At 47.2% G+C, this 16,119-nt stretch overlaps 1 protein-coding gene across 1 annotated transcript in view; it reads right to left on the bottom strand.

Annotated features, from left to right (window-relative positions):
* LOC135821788 (uncharacterized) overlaps positions 1 to 16,119 on the bottom strand; it is a 149,674-nt gene extending 133,555 nt beyond the window's left edge. The window contains exons 1-14 of the mRNA XM_065334785.1: positions 16,020 to 16,119; positions 15,409 to 15,489; positions 14,943 to 15,029; positions 13,466 to 13,843; positions 12,781 to 13,113; positions 11,435 to 11,518; positions 8,038 to 10,713; positions 6,867 to 6,953; positions 6,256 to 6,336; positions 5,791 to 5,877; positions 4,314 to 4,691; positions 3,630 to 3,962; positions 2,294 to 2,377; positions 1,395 to 1,481 (exon numbers count right to left, since the gene is read on the bottom strand). Of these exons, the coding sequence (XP_065190857.1) occupies positions 1,395 to 1,481; positions 2,294 to 2,377; positions 3,630 to 3,962; positions 4,314 to 4,691; positions 5,791 to 5,877; positions 6,256 to 6,336; positions 6,867 to 6,953; positions 8,038 to 10,713; positions 11,435 to 11,518; positions 12,781 to 13,113; positions 13,466 to 13,843; positions 14,943 to 15,029; positions 15,409 to 15,489; positions 16,020 to 16,119 (4,876 nt within the window). The remainder of the gene's footprint in view (positions 1 to 1,394; positions 1,482 to 2,293; positions 2,378 to 3,629; positions 3,963 to 4,313; positions 4,692 to 5,790; positions 5,878 to 6,255; positions 6,337 to 6,866; positions 6,954 to 8,037; positions 10,714 to 11,434; positions 11,519 to 12,780; positions 13,114 to 13,465; positions 13,844 to 14,942; positions 15,030 to 15,408; positions 15,490 to 16,019) is intronic.

The following is a 16,119-nucleotide window of genomic DNA, read 5'->3' as shown; positions in this document are numbered from 1 at the left end:
TGAAAAATGTGCCAAACTTTGTTCATTCTTCAACATGTTTATGAGTCACCATGGTCACTTTGTACGGTACAACGAGTTCAACCGAAAAAAACGTATGCACGTGATCATTTTGGGACCAAAATCAATGTTCCTGCCGGTTTTACTGTAAAAAAGTTAAAGTGCTCGGTCTGCTTCGGCCTCAAGGGGGGCGCAAGCAGAACATGTTCTGGTCGACCCAGAAAAGGTGCAGTCCAAACCAAACACGCTTTTTTGGTGAATCCTGTTCTAGGTCATACCAACCAAACGCACCCTAAAAAGCATGCGTATTCAATTCACTTACTACGCTGACACTTGTCTCCGTGGAATCCTTTCCGGCAGTTGCAGGTGCCATCTTCAGTACACTGACCGTGATTCAAGCAATTGCATACTGCAGCAGTGATTGGGTATACACACGTATTATCCAAAGCACACAAATGGAAATAGAACATCATAGCATATTGGATTCTCAAGACGTCTATGCATATATCTTGATTATCATGAGATTGTCTGCACCTCCACATAGGCATTTGAATCACTCATTCACCAATCCCACGTATATCCAAATCATACTCGTATGTATCGTTTCTTGAACATGAATAGAACAAAATTTCAGCCACTTGAAGTCGGATTAAGCTGCAAACCTCGGCATAGAAACTGGGAAGTACTATTCTTGTCTGGAAAAATAACTTCCAGCATCCATGTAACCATGGGTCATACAAGATAAGACATGCAGGCTTACATTACAGCAGTTTTCTTTTACCCTTACCTTCCCTGCAGTAAGGTCCATCTAGTCTGGTTTGACATTCGCATACTTTGTTTTTTTTCACCCAGGGATGTGTGCACACAACTGCATCACATATCACACATAGAAGAGAACAGAAGCGAAAGAGCAACATAGCCAGACACAAGAATGGATAGACAAAATACAGGATAATTTGAACTGCGAACCAGCAGCCAACTCCAGGAAGAGCAGCGATAACAACATTTGGAGTCTTCGAGTCTGCGTTTGAGTCTTTGAAACGCTGAAAAGCAGATGACACGCAGTGTTGAAGCCAAATGAAATCATACCATCTCCAGCTAGTCATTGGACAGGTTGGGAGAACCTGACAGAGGTTGGAGGCCAGCTATCTCTTGCCAAGTTGGTAAGGAAAGAAAATGTTGCTTGGTGGTACACATTCGGTACAAATACAAGCTACATTTGATGGAAAGGTTTTCTTGTTACTTTCACTCCTAATCGAAACTACCATGAAGCCTACACAGGGCCACTCGAAGCAGCTTCTAAGCCTACACGCATGGTAGGGAGGCCACTTTCTCATGGAGTTGTGCTTTGAAAATTCTATACACACCGTAAATAAACCGAGTTCACTTCTACTTACCGTATTGGCAATGGTTCCCCCTGACTCCCTCCGGGCAGGTGCATTTACCCTTGTCGTCACACTGACCCTGGTTCAAACACTTGCACGCTGCAGTAGCCATCGCATATGCATAAACAAGACGGGATACAGAGATAATGCATGAGATGTTACTCAACGAGTTATGGAAATATTGGAATTTGACCGCAACAAGTTTCCAGTTCAATCTGGGATCTGGGACATGCCACCAGCCTTGCCGTTCTTCAGATGTCTCAGATCATGGGTCAACTTCTCTCCCGACAGTGGCTGCGTTAGCGAGAGCATGATCTGCCGCTGGGTAATTTGCTGGAATACCTCTGCATCGTAAGTAATGCAGCCATTCAAAACACCCGAGAAATGCCTGTGCCATGTGCCCCTCTGCTCTTGCACAGATCCACAGACGTCTCCGCGAGTGTTGCGGATAGCCTGTACAGATATTGGCTTTAGCCAATAGTGCTGCATATCTCGGATGGCAGACCACACATGATTGCCGCTGAAACGTCCCCGTTGCACCACCGCCGCTTTTTCCATTAACGAGGTGGTCTTTGCCTGCCATAGCCACGAGCCTCCTTGAAAGCCCTGTGGTCATTCTGATGGCCAGTTCTGACCCACAGGTCGTAAAGCCGATTACGGGATGCTAGTAGGGGCTCCAGTGCCGGGGCACTATCACGAAACGAGTCCGGTACACGCCGCTTGTCTCGGCCAACCACCTCCCCAGCCACATCTACGGCAGCCGACTTCACAGCATCACACACACACACACACACACACACACACACACACACACACACACACACACACACAAACACACACACACACACACACACACACACACACAAATACACACACACACACACACAGAACTTAACGACTTGCTGTCTTACCCTTTTCACAATATTCTCCGTACGATGTGGTACGGTTACACATACAAGTCAGGTTTGGCGCAAGAACACCGCTCTCACAGAACTCTGTGCAAAAAAAAGAAAGCAAAAAGTCAATTGCATTGCACTCTGACGGAATCTGACAATAGAATGTGGAAAACTCTAAATGATGGCTTGGGCTGCGTTATTTTTTAGCTACCTGGTAGAGTAGAGTAGAGTCACTCTACCGATAGAGGTAGATGGTAGAGGCAAGTGTACGAACGCTGTTCTACCACAACTAGTAGTTTACACGATGTGTACGTGAAATGTTTCTTTTTTTATGGAGTTGTATAAAAACCCTTGATCTTGCTGGAAATCCTGAGGTCTACCAACTTCTACCGGATTCTACCAACTTTTCCCGGTAGAGCCGGTAGAGGAAAGTAGAATCTACCCTTTTGGGTAGAATTTTTTTTCAAAACACGAACACCTCTACCGAAAGAAGTAGTTTCTACCCAAACCTGTAGATCAAAAATGAACGCCCCTAAGGCTGTGTTTACATGAGAAATTTCAACCCGTGTCGAGTTCAGCCCGGGTTGAAAGTCTGTACGATAGACAAAATAGGTGAGCGTTTACATGAAGACAGTTGACCCGGGTCAAATACTGATATGCCGCCAAAATTCCACTTCTAGAGTCCTGTATGGTCACGTGAGTCCGTTCCCTGCGGAATTTGCATGTGCAGTGATGTTCAAACCTGGCGCGAGATACGCACAGAAGTACGTAGTACAATATCTTTGACCCAGGTTGAAATCAACCCGGGGCGAAATTTCCACCCTGGTCAAGCGCAATGCGTCATGTAAACACGCCATTCATTGTGTGCGCATGGCGGGTTGAAATCTGAACCGGGTCGAACTCAACCCGGGTTGAAACGCCTCATGTAAACACAGCCCAATCCAAAAAAGCCAAACTCCGTTACAGACATCTTCGTCGCCAAATTGTTATGTCACCTTATGGTACAGTATTCTTTCTGTACTTGAATCCTTGCATGCTCCAACAAAGATCACAGTCAAAGTAGGTTTCTTTGTTAGGTACAACTACAATCAATCCCGGGCATGCGCCATAAATGCAATGATATGCGGGGGCCAGAGGGAGAGAGTAACAGCACAAACTGTGCTGCAAGGACATGTTGGCACAGGACAGTTTGATGCACAGGACATGTTGAGACAGGACATGTTGGTGAACAGGACATGTTGGTGAACAGGACAAGTTGGTGAACAGGACATGTTGGTGAACAGGACATATTGGGATAGGACATGTTGGAACAGGACATGTTGGCACTGGATATTCTTATCCTCTCACTTACTGACACAGAGGATTAGGGCTCGCGTAGTGCTTGTGGTGTTTTGATAAATCAGACTTTTTGGCTGTCTAAATTTTACGGTTCTGTAAAGGGAGCGGCCGTTCACCCGGATTGGTTTCACGTGGAAAGGTGCGTTCCGAGGCTTATGAAGAATAGCCAACTTCTTTAACCAGGGCTCTCGAAATAATACACTGTGATGTGTTTGCAGCCAGTCCTCGGTTATGAGGTGAAGTCCGTAATGCTGACACGCCTCCTCTGCAAACTGCTCAGTGATAATGGTTGTGATTGCTGTTGTTGCAGCGGCGTATACTGAATCGTTGATGTGGACCCACTTGGCTGCAAGACAAGGCCACAAACAGTCGTGGTTAGAGAAGATGTACAATAAAAATTATGCAATAAATCTGAATAAAGGGTGACCCAAAATCTAATATTTTATGCCATGCTCAATAAAACCCTATCAAATAGAAAGGTCAGCGGTATATTTTTACCCCCTTAACATAACCAGGTACAGGTATCGGGCAATATCTGCACACCTACAGTGGGAAACCCAGATTGTACTCACTATTGCCGTCGCCTCTCTGTTTCAGTCCTCTAATCTCTTCAAAATCATTTTCGACCCTATCCATTCTTTGCTGGCTACTCAGCATCTCTCTCACACGTTCCTTTGATCACAATGCAATGGCCTACCTTCGCAGATGACATCATGATGGCTTGTTCCATGTCTATCATGTAATTCTTCTCTTAAGTCGTTCTTGCCCTGCTTGTAAATGGTATACTGGCCTTTCCTCTTGTACGATGTCCATATTGTGATAGGGCTGCTGTAACTGCTCGCTATCATCTCGTTGAGCAATGCTTCCATGCAGTAGCGCACTCCAAGCGTTAGGATGGTGAAGGCATGAAAGTCAACCAAGTTGTAGCCTCTTCTCCTGCACATATAGTGGGCGTTCGTATAGTTCGCCTTCTTCTGGCAGCTGGCCTCGTCGAGTTGTGGATAACAAGGCAAGCTGGCGAGAGCCGTCCAGGTGTACACTGCCTTGTCTGTACCCAGGCAGTTCGTTTGGAAAGCTGAACAGAATACAGTGCATATGCAAAACATATTCAGGTACAGTAGAGCACAGTTGCAACACACTCTAACAAAATATATACTTCCTGCCTAGGGGTACTGTGGTCCATTTCAAGTACATACCCCATTTGTCGGAGTATAATGCGCACCCGAGCATAATTTACCCCCCCCCCCCTCTCCTTTGACCCAAGGTTTGGACATTCAAGGTATAATCGGAGTATAATGAGCAGCCTAGATTTGAGATAATTATGGATCATAAAGGCAGTATTTTAGTGCGACCATTCAAAATTTTAACATTTCACACCAGCATCTGTAGCAAAAAAGCGGTATGGGTGAACTGTGTGCCATAATCATCGACTCGAGTACTATTTGAGAAAACTAGCCAGTATTCGACTGAATACGAGTATTCTATTGACCAGACATAAAACAATGCACGCCTACACTCTTGCAAAACCAAACGTAGTACACCCGGTACGCATGATTGTAGTCTTGCTTGAAGCCTAGTTCGGGAAATACTCGCAACTACTGTGTTATTCTGCTAAGTAGGGACAAGTAATATTACATGTTGGGGGTCATACTACTGACAGTAGTTTTTGCGAAACAACGACTCGCTCATTTCAAATTTTCAAGAGAGGGATTCAGTATTGGACATACTCATATTACCCTAACAGTAAATGGTGTGTTTGGTTGGTACAAACTAGAACAGAATCGAACAGCTGGTGCACATGGAGCAGCCTCATGCCAACCAAACGGTACTCCAGAAACAGAGCACATTTTTTTGTGAAAAATGTGCCAAACTTTGTTCATTCTTCAACATGTTTATGAGTCACCATGGTCACTTTGTACGGTACAACGAGTTCAACCGAAAAAAACGTATGCACGTGATCATTTTGGGACCAAAATCAATGTTCCTGCCAGGTTTTACTGTGAAAAAGTTAAAGTGCTCGGTCTGCTTCGGCCTCAAGGGGGGCGCAAGCAGAACATGTTCTGGTCGACCCAGAACAGGTGCAGTCCCAACCAAACACGTTGTTCTGGTGAATCCTGTTCTAGGTCATACCAACCAAACGCACCCTAAGAAGCATGCGTATTCACTTCACTTACTATGCTGACACTTGTCTCCGTGGAATCCTTTCCGGCAGTTGCAGGTGCCATCTTCAGTACACTGACCGTGATTCAAGCAATTGCATACTGCAGCAGTGATTGGGTATCCACACGTATTATCCAAAGCACACAAATGGAAATAGAACATCATAGCATATTGGATTCTCAAGACGTCTATGCATATATCTTGATTATCATGAGATTGTCTGCACCTCCACATAGGCATTAAAACACTCATTCACCAATCCCACGTATATCCAAATCATACTCGTACGTATCGTTTCTTGAACATGAATAGAACAAAAATTTCAGCCACTTGAAGTCGGATTAAGCTGCAAACCTCGGCATAGAAACTGGGAAGTACTATTCTTGTCTGGAAAAATAACTTCCAGCATCCATGTAACCATGGGTCATACAAGATAAGACATGCAGGCTTACATTACAGCAGTTTTCTTTAACCCTTACCTTCCCTGCAGTAAGGTCCATCTAGTCTGGTTTGACATTCGCATACTTTGTTCTTTTTCACCCAGGGATGTGTGCACACAACTGCATCACATATCACACATAGAAGAGAACAGAAGCGAAAGAGCAACATAGCCAGACACAAGAATGGATAGACAAAAATACAGGATAATTTGAACTGTGAACCAGCAGCCAACTCAAGGAAGAGCAGCGATAACAACATTTGGAGTCTTCGAGTCTGCGTTTGAGTCTTTGAAACGCTGAAAAGCAGATTACACGCGGTGTTGAAGCCAAATGAAATCATACCATCTCCAGCTAGTCATTGGACAGGTTGGGAGAACCTGACAGAGGTTGGAGGCCAGCTATCTCTTGCCAAGTTGGTAAGGAAAGAAAATGTTGCTTGGTGGTACACATTCGGTACAAATACAAGCTACATTTGATGGAAAGGTTTTCTTGTTACTTTCACTCCTAATCGAAACTACCATGAAGCCTACACAGGGCCACTCGAAGCAGCTTCTAAGCCTACACGCATGGTAGGGAGGCCACTTTCTCATGGAGTTGTGCTTTGAAAATTCTATACACACCGTAAATAAACCGAGTTCACTTCTACTTACCGTATTGGCAATGGTTCCCCCTGACTCCCTCCGGGCAGGTGCATTTACCCTTGTCGTCACACTGACCCTGGTTCAAACACTTGCACGCTGCAGCAGCCATCGCATATGCACAAACAAGACGTGATACAGAGATAATGCATGAGATGTTACTGATCGAGTTATGGAAATATTGGAATTTGACCACAAGTTTCCAGTTCAATCTGGGATCTGGGACATGCCACCAGCCTTGCCGTTCTTCAGATGTCTCAGATCATGGGTCAACTTCTCTCCCGACAGTGGCTGCGTTAGCGAGTGCATGATCTGCCGCTGGGTAATTTGCTGGAATACCTCTGCATCGTAAGTAATGCAGCCATTCAAAACACCCGAGAAATGCCTGTGCCATGTGCCCCTCTGCTCTTGCACAGATCCACAGACGTCTCCGCGAGTGTTGCGGATAGCCTGTACAGATATTGGCTTTAGCCAATAGTGCTGCATATCTCGGATGGCAGACCACACATGATTGCCGCTGAAACGTCCCCGTTGCACCACTGCCGCTTTTTCTATTAACCAGTTGGTCTTTGCCTGACGTATACCAGCCCGAGCCTGGCCACGAGCCTCCTTGAAAGCCCTGTGGTCATTCTGATTGCCAGTTCTTACCCACAGGTCGTAAAGCCGATTACGGGATGCTAGTAGGGGCTCCAGTGCCGGGGCACTATCACGAAACGAGTCCGGTACACGCCGCTTGTCTCGGCCAACCACCTCCCCAGCCACATCGACGGCAGCCGACTTCACAGCATCACACACACACACCCACACCTTGACCTTGACCTTGATCTTGCCCATTGCGTAAGCAATGATAGCGAATGTCGGAAAGTTCAAGTGAGAACACGAGCGCAGAACTTGGCATGTCGTTTCAGGTCTCCTGGTCGACGAAATGGGCGTCCACAGACACATAGAAGAGGATCAGGAGCGGGCCGTGGCGGTGGGGTGCTACTCGCAACTCGTCTCCAGCCGGGACGATCTTGGCAACTCTCAAGCCAGGTGGTCACGCCGAGGTCCGCCAGGTCAGTCGATACCACATCTCGCCACCTCTTCTTCGGGCCGTGACGAGGACGGGGGGCAGGCAGCTCGCCGAACAGCAATTGCTTCGGTGCGCGTGAGTCGTCCATCCTGCCGACGTGACCCAGCCAACGAAGCCGGTGGCGACGAATGATGCGGGTGATATCAGGGTCAACACCGAATGTAGCTGCTAATGTGGCCGTTGAGATCCGATCATCCCACTGTTGACGACGGCCGATACCCACAATGGACCGAACACACTGATGGTGAAACGTGTTTAGCTTCTGGAGGTGGCCTGCCTTGGTGGTCCACGTCTCCGCACCATACAAGAGGGTCGTGAGGACGACAGCCTCATAGACACGCCTCTTGCTGCGAAGCGACAGGGTCTGGTTATCAAAGACAGGAGCTTTGAGGGCTCCGAACACAGCTGAGGCTTTCGCAAGGCGAGAGCGGACATCAGCACAGGCAAGACCATCCGAGGAGAGCACACTGCCAAGGTAGATGAATTGGTCCACCACCTCAATCGTGTCTGCTCCAACAACAACGTCACGGCGATCAGCAGACTCACCCACAGCCATACCCTTGGTCTTTCTCACACTGACCGTCAGGCCCCAGCTGCTTGCGCATGTGATGAAGCTGGAAGTCATCGCTTCGAAGGCAGGCCGAGATGTTGCGTAGAGTGCAGCGTCGTCAGCAAACTGGGATTCTGTGACCGTTGATGACAGAAGCTTGCCCTTCGCCGTTCGGTCACCTACTAGCTTCCTCCCGACTTTATATCGAAAGCATATGCCAGCGTCCGGACAACTGGACCTCCAACTGGCAACGACGGCAGAGAAGTACAAATTGAAGAGCATTGGTGCGAGAGTGCAGCCCTGACGCAATCCATTCCGCACAGTTATCGGGTCAGTCAGCTTGCCATCCACCCGAACAGAAGCAGTCATGCCGTTGTGGAGTGACTGAATGATGCGGAGCATTGCCGGCGGAACACCAAGCTTTTGGAGAACCTGCCACAGCGCTGCACGCGGGATACTGTCATACGCCTTTCTCAGATCGACGAACAGGACATATGCATCTGAATCATGCTCCAACGTCTTCTCCATCAACTGCCGTGCGACGTACACCATATCGACGCAGCCACGTCCCTTTCTGAAGCCGCACTGAGAGTCTGGCAAGACATTTTCAGCGATAGCTTTGAGGCGGTCCTGCAGAATACGGGCAAGCAGCTTGCCGACAACGTCCAACAGACTGATGCCGCGCCAGTTATCACAGTGGTGTAGATCTCCCTTCTTGGGGATGGGCACAACCACTGCATCACGCCAATCATCGACTACAGTGCCTTCGAGCCAGGATTTACGCATGATGGTCAGGATGCGACTGTGTAGGTCTTTGCCACCATGTAAGACCATGTCCGGTAGAATGCCCGACTGACCGCCAGCTTTACCCGCTTTCATGGTCCGCAGTGCAGCCTCCAGCTCAGCAGCAGTGGGTGGCTGGTCCAGCTCAGGAATAACAGGGCGATCCGCCATCATCTCGACCACAGCTGCGTCAAACTCACTCTCAACGTTCAGGACACCCTGAAAGTGCTGCAGCCATCTTCCACTGACAGCCTCGGGTCCATCACTCAACGTGCCATCTTCCAAATACACAGCAGACGGCTGCATTGGACGGCGGCCTTGATGGAGCGTCTGCAACTTGCGGACTGCAGCCCAACGAACAGAACAATTGTTAGCAGCATTTTCAGCTTGGGATGCGATGTCTTCAATCCAAGTTTCCTTGGCACTCCTTACAGCCTTCTCCACCTCACGTTGTGTCTGACGAAAGTTCTTGCGTGAAGACGCGGTGTTCTTCTGCAACATGACATCTCCAGCGGAATTCTTGATATCAATCAGCGGAAGAAGCACAGTCTCACTCGCCTTAAACCAGTCGGGTTGCCTGCGTTGCCGTGGTCCCAGGACATCCTCTGCTGTACTGCACATTATATCCTTCACCGCTTGCCATTGGTCAGCTGCAGTGTCCGCATCAGCAGTATCAGGGAGCTTGTCTGAAATTTGTTCAGCAAAGCTCTTGCGAACGGCCGGGTCACCCAGCTTTCCGACAGCAACAGGTGCGGGTTTCGGCACAGGGCGAGGCCTGCGGCACAATGGACGATCAAGTAGAATCCTGCTGCGAACCATGTGGTGGTCTGTCCAACAGTTGGCACCTCGCATTACGCTGACATCAAGACAAAAGCGACGGTGTGGCTGCCTCATGATGATAAAATCTATGAGATGGGTTTGCTTCGTAGCTGGGTGCATCCAGGTCCCACGCCTCGACGCAGGTTTCTGGAAATGGGTGTTCATTACAGACAGCCCGTTGGTAGCACACCACATCAGAAGCCGCTCACCAGCATCATTCCGCGCACCGTGACCGTATCTCCCCAACACAGCCCTCCATTCGTCTCCTGCGTCATTGCTGCTGCCAACTCTAGCATTGAAGTCACCAAGCAGCAACAGAACATCACTGGCTGGCACACCATCGACCACCCTCTGCAAATCTGTAAAGAAATGATCTTTGACGGGTGCAGTAGCTTTACTGGTTGGTGCGTACGCACTCACAACTGTCACATACAAATCATTCCTTCTCTGCCATTCGCCATGCACTCGAAGTTCCCCCGCCTCCGCGAGCTTGAGACGGGCCACAACCAATCTCGAACTTACAGCGGTCCACTGCTCACCAGCACGTCTCCAAGCCTCCGTCATCCCTGGGTTCAGCATAATTCCAACACCTTCGTTCCTACGCGCAGGACCATCGCCATTTGGTAGACGACGACCTGAGTGCAAGAACGTATATCCATCAGCTCTCCAGACATCGGACTCGAACCACTTTGTCTCTTGGATCGCAGCGATAGCAATCCCATATCTCCGAAACTCCGCGACCAAGAAATCCAATTTACGATCGATCGACAAATTATTATTTTGCCGCTTTCTGCAGATCCGCTCGTCTCCAGAGTCCTCGACAAGGGAACGAACATTCCACGTCGCGAAAGCGAGAGCAGCTCCACGTCCACCACCACCACGTCCTTCCTTTCTCCTCTCTGTCTGGTTGGACTTCGTCGTCGTCCTCCTCACCATTCCAAATTCAAATTTTCGAAATTCTCAAAATGAACTTTCCGACTACTTGTGCAGTGAGTGCGCAACAACAACTCCGCAGTAGCTTGCAAGGCCACTGGCGGAGGTCACCACAGCCCTGCCCTGGTCTACACCACACGGACAGGGCTGTGTTACGTGACACAAACGACTTGAGGTCAGAGCACTCAAAAATGCAACCAACCTCTACTGTACCAAGCACACACACCCACACACACCCACACACACCCACACACACACACACACACACACACACACACAAACACACACACACACACACACACACACACACACACACACACACACACACACACACACACACACACACACACACACACACACACACACACACAAATACACACACACACACACACACACAAAGAACTTAACGACTTGCTGTCTTACCCTTTTCACAATATTCTCCGTACGATGTGGTATGGTTACACATACAAGTCAGGTTTGGCGCAAGAACACCGCTCTCACAGAACTCTGCGCAAAAAAAGAAAGCAAAAAGTCAATTGCACTGCACTCTGACAGAATCTGACAATAGAATGTGGAAAACCCAAAATGATGGCTTGGGCTGCGTTCGTTTTTAGCTTCCTGGTAGAGTAGAGTAGAGTCACTCTACCGATAGAGGTAGATGGTAGAGGCAAGTGTACGAACGCTGTTCTACCACAACTAGTAGTTTACACGATGTGTACGTGAAATGTTTCTTTTTTTATGGAGTTGTATAAAAATCCTTGATCTCGCTGGAAATCCCGTAGGTCTACCAACTTCTACCGGATTCTACCAACTTTTTGCCGGTAGAGTCGGTAGAGGAAAGTAGAATCTACTCTTTTGAGTAGAATTTTTTTTCAAAAACACGAACACCTCTACCGAAAGAAGTAGTTTCTACCCGAACCTGTAGATCAAAAACGAACGCCCCCTAAGGCTGTGTTTACATGAGAAATTTCAACCCGTGTCGAGTTCAGCCCGGATTGAAAGTCTGTACGATAGACAAAATAGGTGAGCGTTTACATGAAGACAGTTGACCCGGGTCAAATACTGATATGAAGCCAAAATTCCACTTCTAGAGTCCTGTATGGTCACGTGAGTCCTTTCCCTGCGGAACTTGCATGTGCAGTGCTGTTCAAACCTGGCGCGAGATACGCACAGAAGTACGTAGTACAATATCTTTGACCCAGGTTGAAATCAACCCTGGGCGAAATTTCAACCCTGGTCAAGCGCAATGCGTCATGTAAACACGCCATTCATTGTGTGCGCATGGCGGGTTGAAATCTGAACCGGGTCGAACTCAACCCGGGTTGAAACGCCTCATGTAAACACAGCTTAATCCAAAAAAGTCAAACTTCGTTAGAGACATCTTCGTCGCCAAATTGTTATGTCACCTTATGGTCCAGTATTCTTTCTGTACCTGAATCCTTGCATGCTCCAACAAAGATCACAGTCAAAGTAGGTTTCTTTGTTAGGTACAACTACAATCAATCCCGGGCATGCGCCATAAATGCAATTATATGCGGGGGGGGGGGGCCAGGGGGAGAGAGTAACAGCACAAACTGTGCTGTCAGGACATGTTGGCACAGGACAGTTGGATGCACAGGACATGTTGAGACAGGACATGTTGGTGAACAGGACATGTTGGTGAACAGGACAAGTTGGTGAACAGGATATGTTGGTGAACAGGACATATTGGGATAGGACATGTTGGAACAGGACATGTTGGCACTGGATATTCTTATCCTCTCACTTACTGACACAGAGGATTAGGGCTCGCGTAGTGCTTGTGGTGTTTTGATAAATCAGACTTTTTGGCTGTCTAAATTTTACGGTTCTGTAAAGGGAGCGGCCGTTCACCCGGATTGGTTTCACGTGGAAAGGTGCGTTCCGAGGCTTATGAAGAATAGCCAACTTCTTTAACCAGGGCTCTCGAAATAATACACTGTGATGTGTTTGCAGCCAGTCCTCGGTTATGAGGTGAAGTCCGTACTGCTGACATGCCTCCTCTGCAAACTGCTCAGTGATAATGGTTGTGATTGCTGTTGTTGCAGCGGCGTATACTGAGTCGTTGATGTGGACCCACTTGGCTGCAAGACAAGGCCACAAACAGTCGTGGTTAGAGAAGATGTACAATAAAAATTATGCAATAAATCTGAATAAAGGGTGACCCAAAATCTATTATTTTATGCCATGCTCAATAAAACCCTATCAAATAGAAAGGTCAGCGGTATATTTTTACCCCCTTAACATAACCAGGTACAGGTATCGGGCAATATCTGCAGGCCTACAGTGGGAAAACCCAGATTGTACTCACTATTGCCGTCGCCTCTCTGTTTCAGTCCTCTAATCTCTTCAAAATCATTTTCGACCCTATCCATTCTTTTCTGGCTACTCAGCATCTCTCTCACACGTTCCTTTGATCACAATGCAATGGCCTACCTTCGCAGATGACATCATGATGGCTTGTTCCATGTCTATCATGTAATTCTTCTCTTAAGTCGTTCTTGCCCTGCTTGTAAATGGTATACTGGCCTTTCCTCTTGTACGATGTCCATATTGTGATAGGGCTGCTGTAACTGCTCGCTATCATCTCGTTGAGCAATGCTTCCATGCAGTAGCGCACTCCAAGCGTTAGGATGGTGAAGGCATGAAAGTCAACCAAGTTGTAGCCTCTTCTCCTGCACATATAGTGGGCGTTCGTATAGTTCGCCTTCTTCTGGCAGCTGGCCTCGTCGAGTTGTGGATAACAAGGCAAGCTGGCGAGAGCCGTCCAGGTGTACACTGCCTTGTCTGTACCCAGGCAGTTCGTTTGGAAAGCTGAACAGAATACAGTGCATATGCAAAACATATTCAGGTACAGTAGAGCACAGTTGCAACACACTCTAACAAAATATATACTTCCTGCCTAGGGATACTGTGGTCCATTTCAAGTACATACCCCATTTGTCGGAGTATAATGCGCACCCGAGCATAATTTACCCCCCCCCCCTCTCCTTTGACCCAAGGTTTGGACATTCAAGGTATAATCGGAGTATAATGAGCAGCCTAGATTTGAGATAATTATGGATCATAAAGGCAGTATTTTAGTGCGACCATTCAAAATTTTAACATTTCACACCAGCATCTGTAGCAAAAAAGCGGTATGGGTGAACTGTGTGCCATAATCATCGACTCGAGTACTATTTGAGAAAACTAGCGAGTATTCGACTGAATACGAGTATTCTATTGACCAGACATAAAACAATGCATGCCTACACTCTTGCAAAACCAAACATAGTACACCGGGTACGCATGATTGTAGTCTTGCTTGCAGCCTAGTTCGGGAAATACTCGCAACTACTGTGTTATTCTGCTAAGTAGGGAAAAGTAATTATTACATGTTGGGGGTCATACTACTGACAGTAGTTTTTGCGAAACAACGACTCGCTCATTTCAAATTTTCAAGAGAGGGATTGAGTATTGGACATACTCATATTACCCTAACAGTAAATGGTGTGTTTGGTTGGTACAAACTAGAACAGAATCGAACAGCTGGTGCACATGGAGCAGCCTCATGCCAACCAAACGGTACTCCAGAAACAGAGCACATTTTTTTGTGAAAAATATGCCAAACTTTGTTCATTCTTCAACATGTTTATGAGTCACCATGCTCACTTTGTACGGTACAACGAGTTCAACCGAAAAAAACGTATGCACGTGATCATTTTGGGACCAAAATCAATGTTCCTGCCAGGTTTTACTGTGAAAAAGTTAAAGTGCTCGGTCTGCTTCGGCCTCAAGGGGGGCGCAAGCAGAACATGTTCTGGTCGACCCAGAACAGGTGCAGTCCCAACCAAACACGCTGTTCTGGTGAATCCTGTTCTAGGTCATACCAACCAAACGCACCCTAAGAAGCATGCGTATTCACTTCACTTACTATGCTGACACTTGTCTCCGTGGAATCCTTTCCGGCAGTTGCAGGTGCCATCTTCAGTACACTGACCGTGATTCAAGCAATTGCATACTGCAGCAGTGATTGGGTATACACACGTATTATCCAAAGCACACAAATGGAAATAGAACATCATAGTATATTGGATTCTCAAGACGTCTATGCATATATCTTGATTATCATGAGATTGTCTGCACCTCCACATAGGCATTTAAAACACTCATTCACCAATCCCACGTATATCCAAATCATACTCGTACGTATCGTTTCTTAAACATGAATAGAACAAAAATTTCAGCCACTTGAAGTCGGATTAAGCTGCAAACCTCGGCATAGAAACTGGGAAGTACTATTCTTGTCTGGAAAAATAACTTCCAGCATCCATGTAACCATGGGTCATACAAGATAAGACATGCAGGCTTACATTACAGCAGTTTTCTTTAACCCTTACCTTCCCTGCAGTAAGGTCCATCTAGTCTGGTTTGACATTCGCATACTTTGTTCTTTTTCACCCAGGGATGTGTGCACACAACTGCATCACATATCACACATAGAAGAGAACAGAAGCGAAAGAGCAACATAGCCAGACACAAGAATGGATAGACAAAAATACAGGATAATTTGAACTGTGAACCAGCAGCCAACTCAAGGAAGAGCAGCGATAACAACATTTGGAGTCTTCGAGTCTGCGTTTGAGTCTTTGAAACGCTGAAAAGCAGATTACACGCGGTGTTGAAGCCAAATGAAATCATACCATCTCCAGCTAGTCATCGGACAGGTTGGGAGAACCTGACAGAGGTTGGAGGCCAGGTATCTCTTGCCAAGTTGGTAAGGAAAGAAAATGTTGCTTGGTGGTACACATTCGGTACAAATACAAGCTACATTTGATGGAAAGGTTTTCTTGTTACTTTCACTCCTAATCGAAACTACCATGAAGCCTACACAGGGCCACTCGAAGCAGCTCCTAAGCCTACACGCATGGTAGGGAGGCCACTTTCTCATGGAGTTGTGCTTTGAAAATTCGATACACACCGTAAATAAACCGAGTTCACTTCTACTTACCGTATTGGCAATGGTTCCCCCTGACTCCCTCCGGGCAGGTGCATTTACCCTTGTCGTCACACTGACCCTGGTTCAAACACTTGCACGCTGCAGCAGCCAT

The sequence above is a fragment of the Sycon ciliatum genome, chromosome 7 (genome assembly GCF_964019385.1).
Source record: "Sycon ciliatum chromosome 7, ocSycCili1.1, whole genome shotgun sequence".
Classification (NCBI taxonomy): Eukaryota; Metazoa; Porifera; class Calcarea; order Leucosolenida; family Sycettidae; genus Sycon; species Sycon ciliatum.
This window is presented reverse-complemented; position numbering and strand designations above follow the sequence as displayed.